Source organism: Mytilus californianus, unplaced genomic scaffold (genome assembly GCF_021869535.1).
Source record: "Mytilus californianus isolate M0D057914Y unplaced genomic scaffold, xbMytCali1.0.p SCAF_6, whole genome shotgun sequence".
NCBI lineage: Eukaryota > Metazoa > Mollusca > Bivalvia > Mytilida > Mytilidae > Mytilus > Mytilus californianus.
The window spans coordinates 35,577,116-35,595,991 of NW_026262712.1; the positions used below are offsets into that span (position 1 = coordinate 35,577,116).

General features: G+C 31.5%; 1 protein-coding gene across 1 annotated transcript; it reads right to left on the bottom strand.

Annotated features, from left to right (window-relative positions):
- Window positions 1-4,930: 4,930 nt before the first annotated feature.
- LOC127705604 (uncharacterized) lies at window positions 4,931-17,785 on the bottom strand. Its single transcript, XM_052209936.1, has 5 exons — window positions 17,731-17,785; window positions 13,507-13,629; window positions 11,440-11,925; window positions 6,351-6,716; window positions 4,931-4,941 (listed from the first exon to the last, which is right to left on the bottom strand). Exons 1-5 carry the CDS (start codon window positions 17,783-17,785, stop codon window positions 4,931-4,933), a joined length of 1,041 nt encoding a protein of 346 aa, XP_052065896.1.
- Between the last annotated feature and the right edge of the window lie 1,091 nt (window positions 17,786-18,876).

The following is an 18,876-nucleotide window of genomic DNA, read 5'->3' on the forward strand; positions in this document are numbered from 1 at the left end:
ACATCCTTCTGTAAATAAACATCTCCTCTTGAATCTGGTTAATTAGCTTTTTCTAATATTCTAGTGCATGTTCTACACCCCCTCCCCCCCAACACCCCCAACACCCCCACCCCCTCCCTACAAGTGTATATTGAAAAGTTTTTAAATTTGGTCCACACTGTGCATAAAATACTTTTTACAATTGCTTAATGACATATATGCATGTGTAATTTTTACTACTTACAATAACTTGAGGACTTGTTTAATGATACATGACTGTTTTTTGCTTTTTTCATTTAAAATAAGTGTTCACTACTGTTTAGCAGTAAGTGAGTCTACCATGGTCTAAGCAAGAAAAAGCAATTGGTAGTATCTGGACAATCACATACATTTTTATCTGATTGAAGGTTTGTAATATTAGGGACGGCAAAGAAAAGTATAATGTTTTCTAGTAACTAGCATTACAAATAATATCGCTATAGTTTTGTGTTCAACGAAGGTAGATCTCTTACAAAGATAATTATGCAAATAAATCAGAAAATCATCATCTCACATACTAACGTTTCATTGAACATATCAACTAAAAAAAACAGATTTTGATTAACAAACTTACATGATTCAATTTATCCTTATGAGTCAGGACAATCATAATTTTTGGAAATCCTGGTCCACTTCCTTACAGTATGTGACTATGGTGTTTATCCAAAATCCCAGGTAGTCTATAATAAAGATGTTGCATAAATACCAACAACATGCACAAGTAATGAAAGAACATAAATTGTGATCTTTTATGAGAGTAAAAAAATCAAGATTATAATTTAAAGTAAAAAAAGATATTTTTATGATACATGGATAATTATTTGGTAAACAAAACATAATGGAAATGAAAAGAATGATATTTGGTTTGAGTTATAGTCGAATTCTTATTTTTTGAATTGTCCTTAAAATTTTTCAAATTTATCATAAATGCAATCATTACACATCTTTAGAAATGCAACAATAAATAATTCAATTAATGCATTAAAGTAATTGAATTTATCAAAACTATTGATCATCTATAGTAATCATGGCAATAATTAGTATTGATTAGTATAAATTCGTATTTTATTTCTGAGATCTTCGTTAAAATCTTAAATAATCTCTTTTAGTAATTTCGAGACCTCTATTTCAGTAATTTTGAGTAAAATTAATAATTTCTAGTAATACATAATTCAGTAATTACGAGTGATACGTCTTTGTAATTCCAAATATTATTAGTAGCTACAGTAAACTGTATTTTGTATAAGTGATAACTATGAGTATTACACATCAGTGAACACATGTATTTTATCAAAACAAGTGTTTGTTCATTTTAAGAAAGTATATTGACTTAAGATGCAGTTTGAAACATGTTTCAACCAATATGAAAACTAAGGCTATAATTGATTTATTATAATATAATATTATTAAGTTGTAACGTTAACGTAAGAAGATGTGGTACTATTGGCAATGAGACAACTCTCCAACAGAGACCATATAAAGAATTAAAATATATAGGATACCACACTGCCTTCAGTAATGAGCAAAACCCAAACTGCATTGTAAAGTATAAAAGGGCGCTAAACAAAACCACGTATTTACAGGTGCCTGACTTGGAACACGCAACTCCAGAATGTGGCGGGGTTGTACATGTTGGTGGCGTATAACCTTCACAATTAATCTGAGAAGTTGTGAAAGAGTACAAAAAAACTGCTTAACTTATCAGATCGATACATCATACACACAAAAACTAATTAAACATAGAAGACACGTATAAACGATCTAAGAGTACTCGCAGTTACTGTAAGATAGTTGAAAGCCAATAACAAATAAAATAATAATCATGTATTTTAAAATATCAATCACTACACATCCAACATCAAATGGATTTAGTAAAGATTTCATTAAACGTCAGAGAAAAATATGACCTCGCACAATGTCAAAATATAAATACAGACAGATTGTAGGACCATGATTTGGTATGGAAAGGATATTCAGCTTTGATTTAATAAACTGATTTTAAAATCAAATTAATAACAATAGTCCAATTGCAGTGTTGAATTGGTAACCCTTTAGAAAAATTATATTTAATGGATCAATAAGTTTATCTAGGTTGTATTTAGACTTACAGGCTCGGTAAACAACATCACCGTAAAAATGAGGATATGATATCCTGTTTGCAGGAAGATTCTTACAGGTACAATCAATTCCAAACTAAATGTTTGCATCTTTGGGAGAATACATCTCTTCAACTGTTTCTGATCTTATAAATCCTAAGCTTTCAAATATTTACCATTGAGTGACCTGATAAGGGTTAATCCAGAAATGCGCTTCGGACGCATGTATTTTATAAAGTGTTATTTTTACAGCACTGGATCGATATTACCGCTGGTGGAATATCAAGTCCCCTGGGTTTCATCAATCCAGAAATTCGGTACTGACATGATTTAGAACAAAACTTTCTTAGGTTGTCCACTTATATATTATGAAATTATAAAGGAACTATCTCGGGCAAAGTCGACCGTAGGCAAATATTGCTTTTTATCTAGGTCCTTTTTTGTCATACAGCTCTCAAACTGTTTCAGTTCTTATAACATGTATATATCTTACCTTGAATATTCAAATATTTGGCTTTGGGAGTTCCGGTTGTGGGTTAATCCAGAAAAATGCTTACCATGTATAACATTTTAAAAATGGTGAATTCAGTTTTTACAGCAGTGGCTTTATACCGCTACTGATGGACTATCAGTCACAAAGGGTATCATCAGTTCAGTTTTTAGTACTTTGGTAGTAGCATGATTACTATTACGCCTTTCCGAAATTGTCCGTTTGTAAATTTGTATATTTATTAAAAAGTACATAAATACAATGTAGGGGTCAGCATACTTGTCAACCTCTGAAGATGATAAAGATCATGACTTCCATTGAAAAAGAAAATAACGCCATAAAGAAGAGATGAAATAAAAAAAAATAAAAAATATTAATGTTCTAGTTGTCCTGAGATATTTAAAACCTTTTAAGTACTACATTTTGTATTTTATATATCTTTGCATTCAATTTGTCTTAAATTAAATACTTTTACGAAGAAACATCGATTTCAGGAGTATAATGTGAAAATAGGTAAACAAAGGGGAAATAACTTGAATTTGTTGCCAAACATCTTTGAAATACACAAATTAATCTTGACCTTTGACTAAGGTGATTGGTGTTAATTAACAGTGTGTTTGACAAAAAGCAGTCAAGTGAAGACATGCACGTAATGGTTCAATCAATGGGACAGTTAGTACAGCTTGTTGAACTTCCTGTCATTGAAGAATTATAAATTTGGCTGTATTTTAAAGGAAAATCACTTAATATAAAATCTATTATTTCCTATTTTAAAAGTCTGAAGGCTCAAGAACCCGGCTGAAAACGGGTCATTGTCCGAGACAAACAAGTTAACAGATTGGTCGCTCAATGTTATGATCATTAAATTCATGAAGGACTTGAGATTCGCAAAAATCTCATCCTTGTTAAATGATATGTGTGTGTATGTGGGATTACCTGAGTGGTCATTTATTCCTAATTCTTTTACTAGACCTTCGTGGTAGTACGATTAAAATACAGAGACAATATCATTTGAAGTTTTGTCCGCAGGAACAACAACATAGTTATCGTTAAGAGATGATAGAAATTTCACAGCTTCTTTGTCTCTGATCATTCACACAGTGTTTCAACTGATTGTTTTGACCAATTTTGAGAAAGGGTCTTGTTCAACAACTTTTTGTTTAGCCAATGCTCTTGCGTAGTCCTCAATTGAATTCATAACTGTTTTGAAGTTATGGTTCCAACTGGTGTGTGAACTTAGGTCCATGAGAAATCACATTTTGGAGATGTTCATGCTGATTTATGTTTAAATCCCCAGAAATAGCATAGCCAGCGGGCTGTAAATATAAGACCGTGCGAATAGTCAAATGTCAAAGGGTTTTCTACGTATTATTCTAAATCAAGGTCCTGCAATGCTTGCTTATAGTTAAATACTTTAGGTGCAATGATTGTGGTGTAACTGTAGGATACAATAGGAAGACATTGATTTTGAAAATAAAGTATATTTTAATTTTACCTCTTTGTGAATATCGTGGCTGATGTTGACATCATCAATTCCTTTATTAGTAAATTGAAATTGAAAAAATTTCCTTTTTTACTAATGTAAAGGTTCCGAGCTTTCTGGTTTAAAGATACGGAAAAGAGCTATATCACAAATTACACTGACAAGTCTGTATATTCATGATTTTGGAGAAAATGTATTTTTGCATCCATTGTCAAATGCATAATCTCTCAATGTAACCCTAGCGGATAATGAAGCTCCCGGAGGTCGAGGAATGTATTGTGTTATTGTTTATCGAATACATCTCTTAGCTAATATATAGTTAAATCATGGTACTCGAGTAGTAGAAAAACAGTTTGATTAAGTACATTTTGAAGTATGTCAGTTTAAATTAGCATTACTTAACACCAAATTATTTTTATTATATCAGTTCGTTTTTAAGTGAAAAGTTCATTGTATATCAATTTTTTATTATAGAGCTTTTAAATTCATTAGTAACACTTAATCATTATGAGTAATTACCAAAGTTGCTAAGCTTAATCACGTTAAGATATGTTCAGACTTGAACATGAACATTTCAAAAATGATGACTTAGATGAAAACATGCAAGTGATTAACTTTTACATATAAACGATATAGAGGATACCTAGTTATAAGTAGTAGTTTTTATAATAATCAACAGATATTTAAGTATATTATTTTCTTCATTAGACATTTTTTTTTGTAAAAAAAGTATTTTTGTTTATTGTACTTCAAGTTTTAGTTATTGCTAATACTTAACTTGATTTCAAAGATCAGTTTATTAATTTCAAGTAATTCATCACGCATAGTAAGTAAATTCACAAGCTATATATTTTCTGAAAATAAGTGAAGAAAACATTACTACGTAATGTGTTTAGAGTGTAATATTTCGATATACATTGCATATAAACACAACATAAAATGCAGATTTGAAAATGTTTACAATGCAATACTCAATATAAGTAGCATTTCAAACATGTCAAAGAAACAAAATTCCCGTACAAGAATGGCAGCGATTTTCTAACTTGTCCGAGCCGTTATTGGTATGCTGTAAATTCAGAAATCATTGCATGGTTTTTATTAATACAAAAATGCGACTAGGAAAGCATCTCATTAATGGTAACTCTTATTTTGATCATTTCTGATACATATCTTTGTAAGTAGCTGTAACGAAATCGCAACAATTAATCTCGCATTTTTATCATTTCTTAAAAAGGAACAGAATGTAGACTTGATCTGATGTTCAGTAGTTGTTGTTTGTTGATGTGGTTCATAAGTAATTCTCGTTTCTCGTTTTTTATATAGATTTGACCGATGGTTTTCCCGTTTGAATGGTTTTACACTAGTTAATTTTTTGGGCCTTTTATAGCTTGCTGTGCGGTGTGACCCAAGGCTCCGTGTTGAAGGCCGTACTTTGACCTGTAATAGTTTACTTTTATAAATTTTGACTTGGATGGAGAGTTGTCTCATTGGCACTCATACCACATCTTCTTATATCTATTGACAACATTTTAAAGCAATTTTCCAGAAGATTTATACATACAAAGGACATATCTTATTAAACATGTTAAACAGGCTTAATCGGCACTGATTTTCGAATTTTGCATAGACATTGATAATATACATTTCAAAAATTGACTGATTGATTGGTGACTGCTTTACGCTGCATTAGCACAAAGAGGCTATATCGCGGCGATATCTATTATAAATATTATAATTTTTTTTTTTATGAACAGACAAAAAAGTCTTTCAATTTACTAAAACTGTTCACAAGTAATATTTCATCAATCAGATAACATAGCCTTGCCTAGTTTCCAACGAGGGACTCTCTGTTGAGCCGAAGTAAAGAGATGCACAAGTATTATTGGATACATTTCATGAAAATATGGACAAGAATTGTATACACTGGAGCGCTTACAAGATCAGACGTACATACAGATGGACAGGAAGACGCCTGGTATTTCTATGTAGAATATATATGTAGAAACTCTTAATGACTTCCACACACAAATAAACACACACACACATACATATAAACAATTAATATGTGTTTGTGTATCTAGAAACCGGTTCATCTTAAACGTTGTTAGGTGTTAGGGTAATAGACATGTAATTAATCTTTACAAACCAATAGTATAAACAATAAATATGCATAAATGTAGGGGAGAGGGGGAGAGGGTCACAGTAAATGTTGATAGATGTTAGGATAGTAGACATTGATATATCCTTGACAAATTACTATTACCTCTAGGTGTCTTATGACCACTCTTGCCAGGCAGATACTGTTCGTACATACATGGATCATCAAGGTTTCTTCTACCATCCAAAACTAGCAAGTAAATAGCTCGATATGTCAAAAACGTTTGGTGGGTACTATAGAATACATCTTGCCCTCCGACGTCCCAAATGATCACTGGAGCTATTTTCCTGTGATGGAGCTTCGTTTTTCCAGTTTTAACTGTTTCCTCCCAAAATCTTTCTTTTGTCATAACCACCTTTATTTCATCAACATGTCTTTGAACACCAAATAGCTTCTTTAACTTTCCAATGATACCACGGTTTCGTAATACTTCTGTAGTAGAATTTTTTTCTGGTGCTTTGGTTTCTGTCTCTGAATGATATTCGATTGCAAAAGTTTGATTAAATTGAGATAAGTAATCATTTATTCTGGTATATCAGTTATATCGCTTTATATACGACGATGCAAATCAATTAATAACGAAAACCTTATTATCATTGAGCTCAAAACTGTCAATGTTTTAGATGACCAAAACTTGTCTCATGTTGGCGTCATTCATCACCCTGCCATGCCGTTATACTCTAGATAAATTTTCAAAAATTATCAGTTAGATTTAAAGAGCAAATCATAAAAAAGATAGATTTTTTCAAGTCATGGCTAATAATTAATAATTGACTACGAATATTATATAACCATATAACTGATGACTGATACGTACATATGTTGCTTCAAACATTCCGTTCCTTTAATATGATAATATCAACTGATACAGTATTTGCAACCTTAGGCGTTTCTGTTTGACGTGAACTAAACTGATTGGTGAATGATCGGTGACGGATGTTTGACTGATCGATGAGTGATCGGTGATCGGTGACCCATAGAATCCGTCAGATAAGTCAAAAAAGCTATGTGAGAGTTACCGTGACAACGGTCAGCGATCGATCAATAAAATTAATTGTATGCACGGATCGGACGGATACGTATATATTTAAAATTCTTATGTAAACCAAACTCAACAGTGTTTACATTCGATGAACGCGGACCTCTACGAAGACACTTCTACTCGTTAATTTGTAATACATTTGGTTGCAATAACAAATAAAAAAAGAAAAAATTACTTTTCACGCATCATATGTATTACTTCATATTCTTTTATTTAAATTTGAGCTAAATAATTACATAAGTGCAGAATAATGATATGCTCAGAATGTTTATGTACCACTTATAAGCGATAAAATGTTATCATTTAAAATAAATACTCTATTTAGCAATTTCATGTCACTAGATGATAAAAGTAAAAATAGCATAACAGTAAAGATGCTTAGAGCTTTGTTTGTGTTGATTAAGAGAGTTGTTTTAACTATTGTTTTAAATTACCCTAATTTCTTCTTTTGATAAAAAGTAATGCAATTTTATTTGTAATTATTTAATTCAAAGGCCTCAAGATAAGTCTTTTTTTTAGAATTTAGATATAATCAGAATTAAAAGAAATTAAACTTTTGTTTTTGTGGAATAAGAATGCAGTTATTTCTTTATTTTAATACAAATTATAAACCGTTATATGATTTCAGTACTTTTTGTACCTTTAGGATTGATTGTTTTTCATAAAATATGCTGAATTTTAGGGAAAAGATACTTAATGTGTATACACGTTGCTTAAAATGCAAATATTTCTTCTCATATAGGCAATAATGCAATGTCAATTGCAATAAGTCCTTATAAATGCTTTTAGATAAGTAATTTTGTATAAAATGTGAATAATTGAAGGACAAATATGCATAAACTTTTGTTTTTGTTGAACAAGAATGCAATCATTTCTTCATTTTAATAGAAATTATTGACGGCAATTGGATTATTGTACTTTTTATAGTTTAGGATTAGTTGTTTTTCACAAAATTAAAAGAATATCAGAGAATACATACTAAAATATTCTTCGCATTGTTTGAAATTACCAAAATTATTCATCTTTTGATGAAAAATGATGTTATATTATTTGTAATTAGTTATTCTAAAGGCCTCAAGATAAGTCTTTTTTTAGAATTTAGATATAATCAGAATTAAAATACTTAAACTTTTGTTTATGTGGAATAAGAATGCAGTTATTGCTTTATTTTAATACAAATTGTAAACTGCCATACGATTTCAGTACTTTTTGTACATCAGGATTGGTTGTTTTTCATAAAATATACTGAATTTTACGGAAAAGATACTAAATTTTTAAACGTGTTGCTTAAAATGCAAATATTTCTCCTCATATTTGAAATAATGCAACGTCAATTGCAATCAGTCTCTATAAATGCCTTTTGATAACTTATTTTGTATAAAATGTGAATATTTGAAGGATACATATGCATTAACTTTTGTTTATGTTGAACAAGAATGCAATCATTTCTTCATTTTTATAGAAATTATTGACTGCAATTGGATTTTTGTACTTTTTATAGTTTCGGATTGGTTGTTTTTCATTAAATTGAAAGAATAACAGAAAAATATACTAAAATGTTGTTCGCATTGTTTAAAATTACCAATATTTCTTATCTTTAGAGAAAATGCAGCAATTTTATTTGTAATTTGTTATTTTAATGGCCTCGATTGAGATAAGTTTTATTTTTAAAAAAATTAAGATTATAAAAATACAAAACTTTAAAATATTAAAAAGAATACACCAACATTTTCAATAACTGATCATTTCATTTTATTTTCCAGAGTATTTTCGGAAATTAATAAAATCAGAATCGCGATGTATAAACACCGTTTTAGAACTCTCCGAGTTTGAAAATATATAACCTTAATAAAAACGAAAATGACCATTCTTTAATGATAGTATTTAAATTTAGGTTTTATCTGTATTTTTCTTTTCATTTAAATTCATTAAACTTTGCTGAATGAAAAATGTTGATCAGTTGTACTTGAACGTTTTGTATTGTACATGTCGCCATTTTAATTAAATTAAACGAAACTAAGATTCAGTAATTTGTATCAGTCTATCATGTGACGTAGTAGAGTTCAATCCGTCAGACAGGTCGATCGGTTCTATCCGTCCGATCCGTCCGATCCGTCCGATCAGTCAATTACTTTTACTATAAGTCTGACGGATTGGTGACGTGAGTTTGACGCGAACTTGACTGATCGGTGACTGATCGATGACTGCTGATTGATCGCTAAAACAGTAACGCCTAAGGTTGCAAGTACTGTATACAATGTTCCATTGGTTAAACAAATTAAGTTGATGAAGCATTGATTTGACATAAAACACTACCTATATATCATTCATATCTGTCATATATGTTTTTGTTTGTCTTGTTTATAATTCCGTTTAAATTTTGATAGTTTTAACTGTACACACTCGTATTTTCTAATTGTTAATGAAAACCTTCCCGATAAATTTGTGTTTGTGTTCAATAGACAAACGAATCAAATGTTAGAATAAAATAATCATAAATATATACCCGGATTAGTTTCATAAGGGACTAACAAGTGACTAATAACTTTATTCTCTCTTCATGGGGTTTATTCTTTATATGAGACTTCTGATAAAAAAAAATGGGATAGCTCTAGTGCTGCTTTGATTTCAGTTTACTTTTTTTTAAATGTTCGACCGCCAGAAATGGGTTACTGAATATCCTTCATGTATCTTCTGTTTTGAGATTGTTTATCTGTAAAAACGCCTTTCGTATACATTTTGAAATTAGGTTTCAGAACGCAAATTGTTGCATCAAAGAGGCTAACCAGTGTTTAAATATTAAAACAAAATGCATTTTTTCAGCACTGTTATTGACCAGATGTCTTCAGATAGCAAAATGAAGACTGTGCCAGAGTAACCCCGGCCTAATTTCATTGAATTTTTGGCTTCAAATAACATAATACTGGTTTATTTTCCAAAAGTATGGCACCATAATGGATTTTACCTCCTCTTGTTCATTGTACATTTTGTTAGGTTTTAAAAAGTTACAACCATTACATTGGGATATTCAATCAAGCATTGGTTAGTGTAGGCGTATGTGTAGTACCACAGCACACACGTACTATTTTAATTCCTAAATGGTTTTTTTTTCACCTCGGAAACATCATTCCAATGATACATGTTGATTTTTAAATTAAAGGTGCTTAATGCTTTTTCAACGTTTTTTTTTCAAGACAAACAGCTTATTTCAACCATCAACATGCGCCGGACACGTAGTTTTTCCTATACATGCGTCATTTCCCAGCTGGTATATCCTTTTAAAAGTCCAACAGTACTGTTTGCAATAAGGACACACAATTAGTACGGCATGACTTTTGAGGACATAAACATTTAGGTAGAATGATAAATCGTATATGAGTGGTACTTCAGACTCCAAAATTGACATCAGCTCTTACAGAAATACAAAAAAAATGTTGCAAAAGAATAAACTTTAAAAGATTTTTTCTTCAAAACATAGATGCTTTCAAAGTTTGTAAGGACTGTTTTATATGGTTGTTCTTTTTAACAGACGTAATCTTTCCCAAAATATTAGATATGATGTTTTCCCTAGATATTCAATCAAAATGGGATATTATCCATCGACCATTCAACTCAATAACAGTATGGTGTCTTAATTTTTTAGCATTTAGAAAAATTCATAAAACATATTCCTATGAAAATGGAGCACCTTTTTTTAGTCCAATGGACTTTGTAAAACTAAGCTTGACTTTGTAGAGTCCATATTTTTGCCAGAAATGCCAGCTGGATAATATTTGAGATGTAATTTTATGAACTGGACACCTGCTAATCTTAGTAGGCGAGGAGGATTTCAGCTTCTTTAGCTAAAAGTCCAATTGGCTTATTCATTATAAGCAATTCAAAAGAAAGTATACATGGATATTAATTAAAAATACGATGATTCTCAGTATTGCTCTTGTGTTAGGGTAAGTGTCGTGTATTGTATACGGGTCTATTAGGGTTGAGCGTTGCGAAAGTGCTATGGTCACACGCAATTTACAAAGTGTTACTTTGTTTATATGTTCATGTATATAAGTTGTCATACCTGTTCTGAATCAATTTTTTTTCGCTCTTAACATATTGTAAATAGGTTGTAGATAACAGTTAACTGGATCGTAATCGTTAAAGACATACCTGCGTAACTAAAATATTGTGTTTCCTTCGCAGGGACTGATAACGCAGTTGTCGGAACAACAACTACATTCAATATATCCGGTGTAGTTTGCCTAAGGACTGAAGGAGGAGTTTTTATAATATTTCTTCTTTGTTTGGTATCGTCGAAGGATTGTTCTAAGATAACTGGGGATGGCTCTACTGCTGCTTTTCTTATATTTTTCTTTTTTTCAGATATTTTCCTTTCAGTTGAGGGCTGCCCAATATCTATCCTGTAGCTACTTAATTTAGAGTTCAATATTTCACTCTGAACGGGAAATGGATCATTTTCTTCATTATTGATATACGATTTTTCTCTTGGATGTATTTCGTCACTACGCAATAAATCAATTGCAGTTGTAGAGTCACAACATTTATCATTCTCAGCTACTGGTGAAAGACTTTCCGATGATAACGGGCTTTGAGTTAGTCCATCAGAAACAACTTCAACTTGAGCTGACGCTGATCCTTTTTTTTTTGCGCTTTGTTAAAGAATCTTCATTTTGAGGTAAAGCTCTACTGATAGCTACTTCAGATAATGTAAAATCTAAAAATATATTGACTGAAACGGTGAAACATGCTTGTAAACAGATATTTAGTATCTCTTTATAGAAAGTCAAAAACTAAACCAAATAAGAATTCAATTTCCCAAATAAACGTATGGATGCAATGTAACTGCGCCTAAGTTTTATGTGCTGACTACAATATTGTTGATTGATGTCCCGTTCACATAACAAACGTGCATTGTACGATATCGATATAATTGTACACTAGATTTGTTTTAGAACATGTATAAGGTATGATCAAGACAATTATGACAACACGTTTGGAAGCCCAAACATATCAATCGTTTTAGAACTAAGCACCATAATGGCGCCTACATAGACCTGATCTCTAACAAAAAGAAGATACCAAGGGGCACGGATTGAAATGTAGAACGTAGTCTCCATTACTTTTTCCCAAACAAATTTACAAGAGTAAGTTTATTTTTTATAATCACCATTCCTGCTAACGAAAGTCTGCGAAAAATAGTTCTTTTTCTGGGGCACTGATGAACAAAATCAAAACTTGACATGACACTATTCCATTAAGTTTAGAACGATAATCATTTTTTTTCTAGATAAATTAACAACAAGGTCGTCTATCTTAATCTACCTGTAAATAGTTGCTCTTGATTGGGTTCTTCTATTAAAACATATGTATTCCCTTTTACTAACTCATCTTAGAATTGTTTATTGATTTGTTATAAAAATGACATTACACTGACAATGAATGAAAACAAGCTACTAAACTATTTTGTAAACAAAGACTAACTGTAATGATAGAGTGAAGATATTGTCCAAATAAATTAACCAATGTGTTAATTATGGATATATTCGATACTTTAGATTGCAGGAATACATATATTATTTTTTTTTCTAAAACAAAACTAAATATACATTACTTTTATAAATTGTAACTTGGATGGAGAGTTGTCTCATTGGCACTCATACCACATCTTCCTATATCTATGTATCTTTCCTTACTGATCGTTTTAAGTAACATTTCTCTGCAAACTCATCATGCACTCTCTATATTGAAATATATTTACCAATAAGATACGATTGTATGGCATAGAAAAGAAATGTTTTCTGTCAGAATGAATCATATTTCATTCTGTGTAATCTACATCAGTATTTATTTTTCCACCAATTGTCAATCTTTATTTATAGTTAGGATTCGAATAACAAGATCATTCACTGTATTTTGTGGGTTAATTTGTGACAACATACATTTGAGGCTAATAGCAACAGATTCAAATGTACAGTTTTCTAGCTTAAATTCGCATTAGGAATAAGTAGTTGAACAGTTAACCATAGTTAGGATCTGTTGAAATTTTATTCATAATGTAAAGAATTTACATTCAATCATTACCTTGTTTACCCTGCATCCATTCTTCTGCCTCACGGTTAATAAATGACAAACCATTGTATAAATCAATCCCATCAGTTGATAATCTGAATTTTCTTGGACCTTTGCCCACCAGATATCTTGCAATTGTAGTTTTACCAGTGCCTTGTTCTCCTGCTAACATTACTCGAGCTTCATAATGGCAGTATCCTTCTTCCTCTAATAAACTGGCAAATACTCCAGCTGAACTTTTGTCAAATTGATTAACCTCAACGGGTAAACCTAGAAAATGTCGCTCAATTCAACAATATATTAATTTAAGAACTAAAATATGGAATAGAGGATGACATCCTCATAACAGAATAAAAACAAGTGAACTAGAGACTCAACTAAGCCTGTCTCTCTCACCTTGATATAAGTGCATCTTCATTATTAAAAACTAGAATATAATTAATGATTCAGATCTCTTGTTTGTTGATCTTGTGTCGCTGATAATGTTGTACTATTTTCTGTTCTACTTCGGTGTTTGCCAACACTTAAAAAAGGTAAACTTGTCATGAAGGGAAATAAATCTGATGAGGGGTCCTTTACAATTTCAGTTTTGCTGTCCGATTATAAATTCTGTCTTACTGATCGTGTTTGTGTAATTACTATAGATTTGACCAAAAGAATTGCAGAAATGATGATGTTTGGCATGTACCAATGTGGACAAATGTGTTCAAATTGTTCTGTTGATACTTTTTGATAACGAAAGTTTCTCATGATATATTACAGATTTATAATATAGCGTTGAAGATACAAATTAAAGAAAAATAGAATTGGTAAGTATTGTCATTTAGGTACAATAACGAATGCAAGGAGTCGAATGAAGATAAAGGTCATTAAATCGATTGATAGATCTTGTCCTTCTGATCATGTTTGCATTTTACAGTTTCTCTCTATCTTTTAGGACAAGTTTTCAAGATATTCTAAAAGAATGCAAAACACGTTATTTTTGGGCAATGACTCTTATTCAGAGGTAACTGACAGTATAGTGACCATTTCTGCCAATGTCAATTTTTTTCTATAAAAAGGGGTTTTTAAGATAATAGACACAATTTTCATTTTACCCCTTAATTATTTGTTTTGCCGTGTAGGCCATGTTGGTAAGCAAGCATGCTCATAAGACATTTTTTATTAAAATGAATACATCGACACAACATCTGATTCAAAAATTTAATAACACTTTTAGATATTTAGACGATATATTGGCCCTCAATAATGACGACTTCAGTATGTACACTAAAGAGATTTATCCTGCCGAAACTGACTTCAAATAAGGCTAAGACTAACAATAAACACTGCCCTTTCTTGGATCTTGATATCTATATCTTTAACGGGAAGCTGAATACCAAAATTTATGATAAAAGTGATGATTTTTCATTTTCTATTGTTAATTATCCATTTTAAGATGAGGACGTTCCCTTGTCACCATCTTTTAATATTTATATATCTCAACGTGTTCGATTCGCTCGTGTATGTAACAACGTATTTGATTTCAAAGAAAGAAATCTCTGTATTATTGAAGGACATCATTCGTAAATATAAATGAACATGCAGACATATTATACGTTCAGGTATTTCACATCGAATATTTTATGGTCATATTCTTTACAAAGCACAAACATGTCGGCATTCACATCAATTGCTAACCATACATTTAAACGGCTTATTCGAAAAGGATATAGTTACGATACTGTTGTCAAGTCATTATGGATTTCATATCCTGGTATTAATATTGATTCACTAATAGGGTCTTTGCATCGGAAATAAACACATTTATTCTAAAACCAGCTGTTGGCATGATGCAGGTTATGTTCTTCTTATGATACTAAACCCATAACGGGAGGGAGTGTACTTGATTTTCATATGATGAAGACATAATCTTGCAATCAGTTTAACCGAGGTCTGGAGCTGGCATGTCAGTAACTGCTATTACATGTAGTCCTTCGTTCATTTATGTATCATTGTCATTTTACTTAGTTTCTTTTGTTACCTATTCGGACATCGGACTCGGACTTCTTTTAAACTGAGTTTTACTGTGCGTATTGCTATGTGTTTCTTTATTCTACATTTGCTTGAGGTAAAAGGGGAGGGTTGAGATCTCACAAAACATGTTTAACTCCGCCGCATTTGTGCGCCTGTCCCAAGTCAGGATCCTCTGGCCTTTGTAAGTCTTGTATGTTTTTAATTTTAGTTTAATTTTAGTTATTTATATGTTTTGGAGTTTAGTGTGACGTCCATTTTCACTGAACTAGTACACAATATATTTAGGGGGCAGCTGAGGACCACTTCCGGGCGCGGGATTTTCTCGCTGCGTTGAAGACCAATTAGTGGCTTTCGGCCTTTGTCTGCTCTTTGATCGGGTTGTTGTCTCTTTGACATATTCCCCATTTCCATTCTCAATTTTATAAATGTTGATGGTATCCAAATCTTATTCTTTTTGACCTTGTTATTTCAGAGGAGAACATTTTGGTTTTAAATTGACTAAAAAAAGAAGAAAACAACTTGACCCATTGCATCAGGTGAGATAACAATTAATTACAACTCAAACTTTTCAAAATGAAAACCGCATAACACATGTGATTTTTAAACAAGCTAGAAAGACATAGCAAATAATTGAGTTGTAATTGATATGAATAGAACACATTTGATAAATAATCCTAATATTTTAAAATAAATACTAGGGAATACACATCACAAAAGCAACCAGTGGGGCATCCATCGTGTTGCTGTAATAAATTTTTTAACAGAGGGTAGTAATAATGCATGCCTTCAGACGATTTAAATTAACTGCGTACACTTTTCTAAATATATGGTTTCTATATACTTTTGACTGTAATAATGGAGATATTAGGTACTTCCGGTTTATTGAAGGTCACTTCCTGTCTCAAATGATAGGTTTATGTATACGTGTTTAAAATATAAATAATGTTTTTAGGTTTACCAACAGTTTGTAAAAGACCCTATGGCTTTATCATGTACCAAGTTGAAGTAATAAGCAATTTACCTTAAATTTAATCATTTCAGAGACAATTACTCCTATAAGATGACATTGGATTGTTTCAGACCAAATGTATCATATCTTCATCACAATCAGGCAATCATATTGCACTAGTTCTTTTATATATAAGTGACAGAAGAGATCATAAAACAAGGAAAAGTCAAAATTTAGAATATGACCTTGACCTTTGACCTTGACCTCAATTTTATTTTTGTGAACCAAGGACCCCAAATCAATACACCTTATGTCTCTATCACTTACCATTCATGCTATTAATGTATCACTTATGTAAAATTCAGAAAGGGAAATAACACTCATATAGAGTCTTCGTATCGCTTCGGTCAAAATTGGACAAAACATCATGAGGATATAACGAGCAATTTGGTTAACTAAATTTCTTTTACGGTTACGGAGAAGATGCACTCACAAGCAAAACAGTGTTTGGGGAGATAATGCATACAAAAGAAAAGTATTCGGTTAAGGAGGGTCAATTTCAAAGGTGCATAAAATGTGCGATATCATATCAAACAGCTAAGCGACATCTTGCGCAACAAAACGTATACGCAAGAAATAAAAGTGGCAAAAGAAGAAAAATAAAATAATAATCAGAGGGGAAATCAATAGGTCTTTTCACAGAAAAGTGGAAAGACCTAATTTTAATAATAATATTTATTTCAAACAACAGAGTAATAATGAAAAGATGGAACAGGAGGATAACTTTATTACCGACCACGCCTTCGATAAAAAGGTACAGAGCAAAATCAGGATGCTCTAAAAAGAAAGAACTACTCAACGGAGTGATTCATAAAATATTGAAGATAAGAGAAGTAGATAGTAAGTTTGGAGAAGGTAAAATACATTTTGTAAAAATATAGGAAAGGGGAAATGATTAAGCCTGAAATGGAATAAACAAAGAAAATGAAGCTTTGTAAACCAATACAGGTTTCAAAATAAGTAAAAAGTCCAAAAAATAGTATTTCTTTTACGATCTTGTTAGAAAGTAAACAAATAATTAGATATAATAAATGTCTTTTCAAGTGTTTTGTTGGATAAAACATTATTTGACTATGGTGTTTTTAAAAACGTTCTATCACCTAACGGAGCATAAACATGAAGTGTAGCGGAGTGATGTGTGTAACGATTATTGAATATTATCCCTTACGGCGGATGTAACAACGTTAAAACCTATGATTGCGTTAGATAAAAACTGCAGTTTATATACGTGTGCATGCAAACTACATTTTTTGGTGGAGGGGTCTAAATACAGCCAAACAACATTTTCCAAAAGACCAAAAAAGTGAAAAAGTACAGTCCTTGGATGGTGTTAACTTCCCACTAACACAATACACCATTACAACATTCACCATACACAATTACACCAACATCCTGTGCCATTACACCATACACGTTACATTTTTTCACCATATACCTTACACATTAAACCATACACCATTCCCCATTCTATCTACACCATCCGAAATTTTCCATAATGCAATTTAATTTAAAAGAAAGCGTGCGACTACTAAATTATTTATTTATTTTAAAAAAACGAATTTTCATCACAATATTGTAGATTAATGTATAAAATTATTACACCATTCCCCTTACACCATACACCACAGCACCATACACCTTCTACCATTGTACCATATGCAATACACCATTACACCATACACGTTTTTTGGGGAAGTTTACACCATCCAAGGGCTGGTTATTTTAACAAAACGCATTTGGCTTGCAGTTCCAGCAACGGTTGTTCTAAAACCCTGCTGACTTACGTGGCGATTGCCAAAAAAACACATCACCAGATGTAACAAAATGGATCGTAATTATTAATTTAATACCAAACAGAAAACAATAAACTTGCAGAAAAGATGGTATACCACAAACATGAGGTGCACAAATTTGTACACCATATCTGGATTTCGACAATTAATGTCTCTTCAGTGATGTTAGGAATTGAAACTGTATTTGGAAGACTTTACAATTAACATCAATTTAGGATTGACTCTTGAATTTTAAAGAGTCGCATTAGGATGAACCGATTATATAAACCCAAAGGCAAATATAATACCAACCCAAAGGAAAAATTATAAACAAGTCTTAATTGAAAACAACGTTCAAACCTATGATTGTGTTGGATAAAAACCGCAATTTTCATACGTGTGCAAGCAAAACAAATGTCTTGGTTGAGAGGTATGAATACATCACAAACATGTCCGAAAGACTGAAAAAGTGAAAAGTATATTTTAACAAAACGCATTTGACTAGCAGGTCGAACAACGGATGTTCTTAAACCCTGTAGACTGCCATGGCGATTGCCAAATAAACGGATCACCAGATATAACAAAATGGATCCTAATCATTAATTCAATACTAAATAGAAAACAATAAACGTCGGAAAAGATAGTATACCTCAAACATGAGGTGCAAAAATGTGTACACCATATTGGGATTTCCATAACACATGTCTCTTCAGCGATGTT

What these genes read in the sequence shown, in the direction of transcription:
- LOC127705604 (XM_052209936.1), bottom strand. Translation starts at nt 17,785, where the DNA reads ATGGCACAGGATGTTGGTGTAATTGTGTATGGTGAATGTTGTAATGGT. An exon ending in AGCAGGAGAACAAGGCACTG is followed by an intron (nt 11,926 to 13,506) that starts GTAAAACTACAA and finishes CAAAAAAAAAAG; the next exon opens with GATCAGCGTCAGCTCAAGTT. An exon ending in ACAATATTTTAGTTACGCAG is followed by an intron (nt 6,717 to 11,439) that starts GTATGTCTTTAA and finishes AATATCATTCAG; the next exon opens with AGACAGAAACCAAAGCACCA.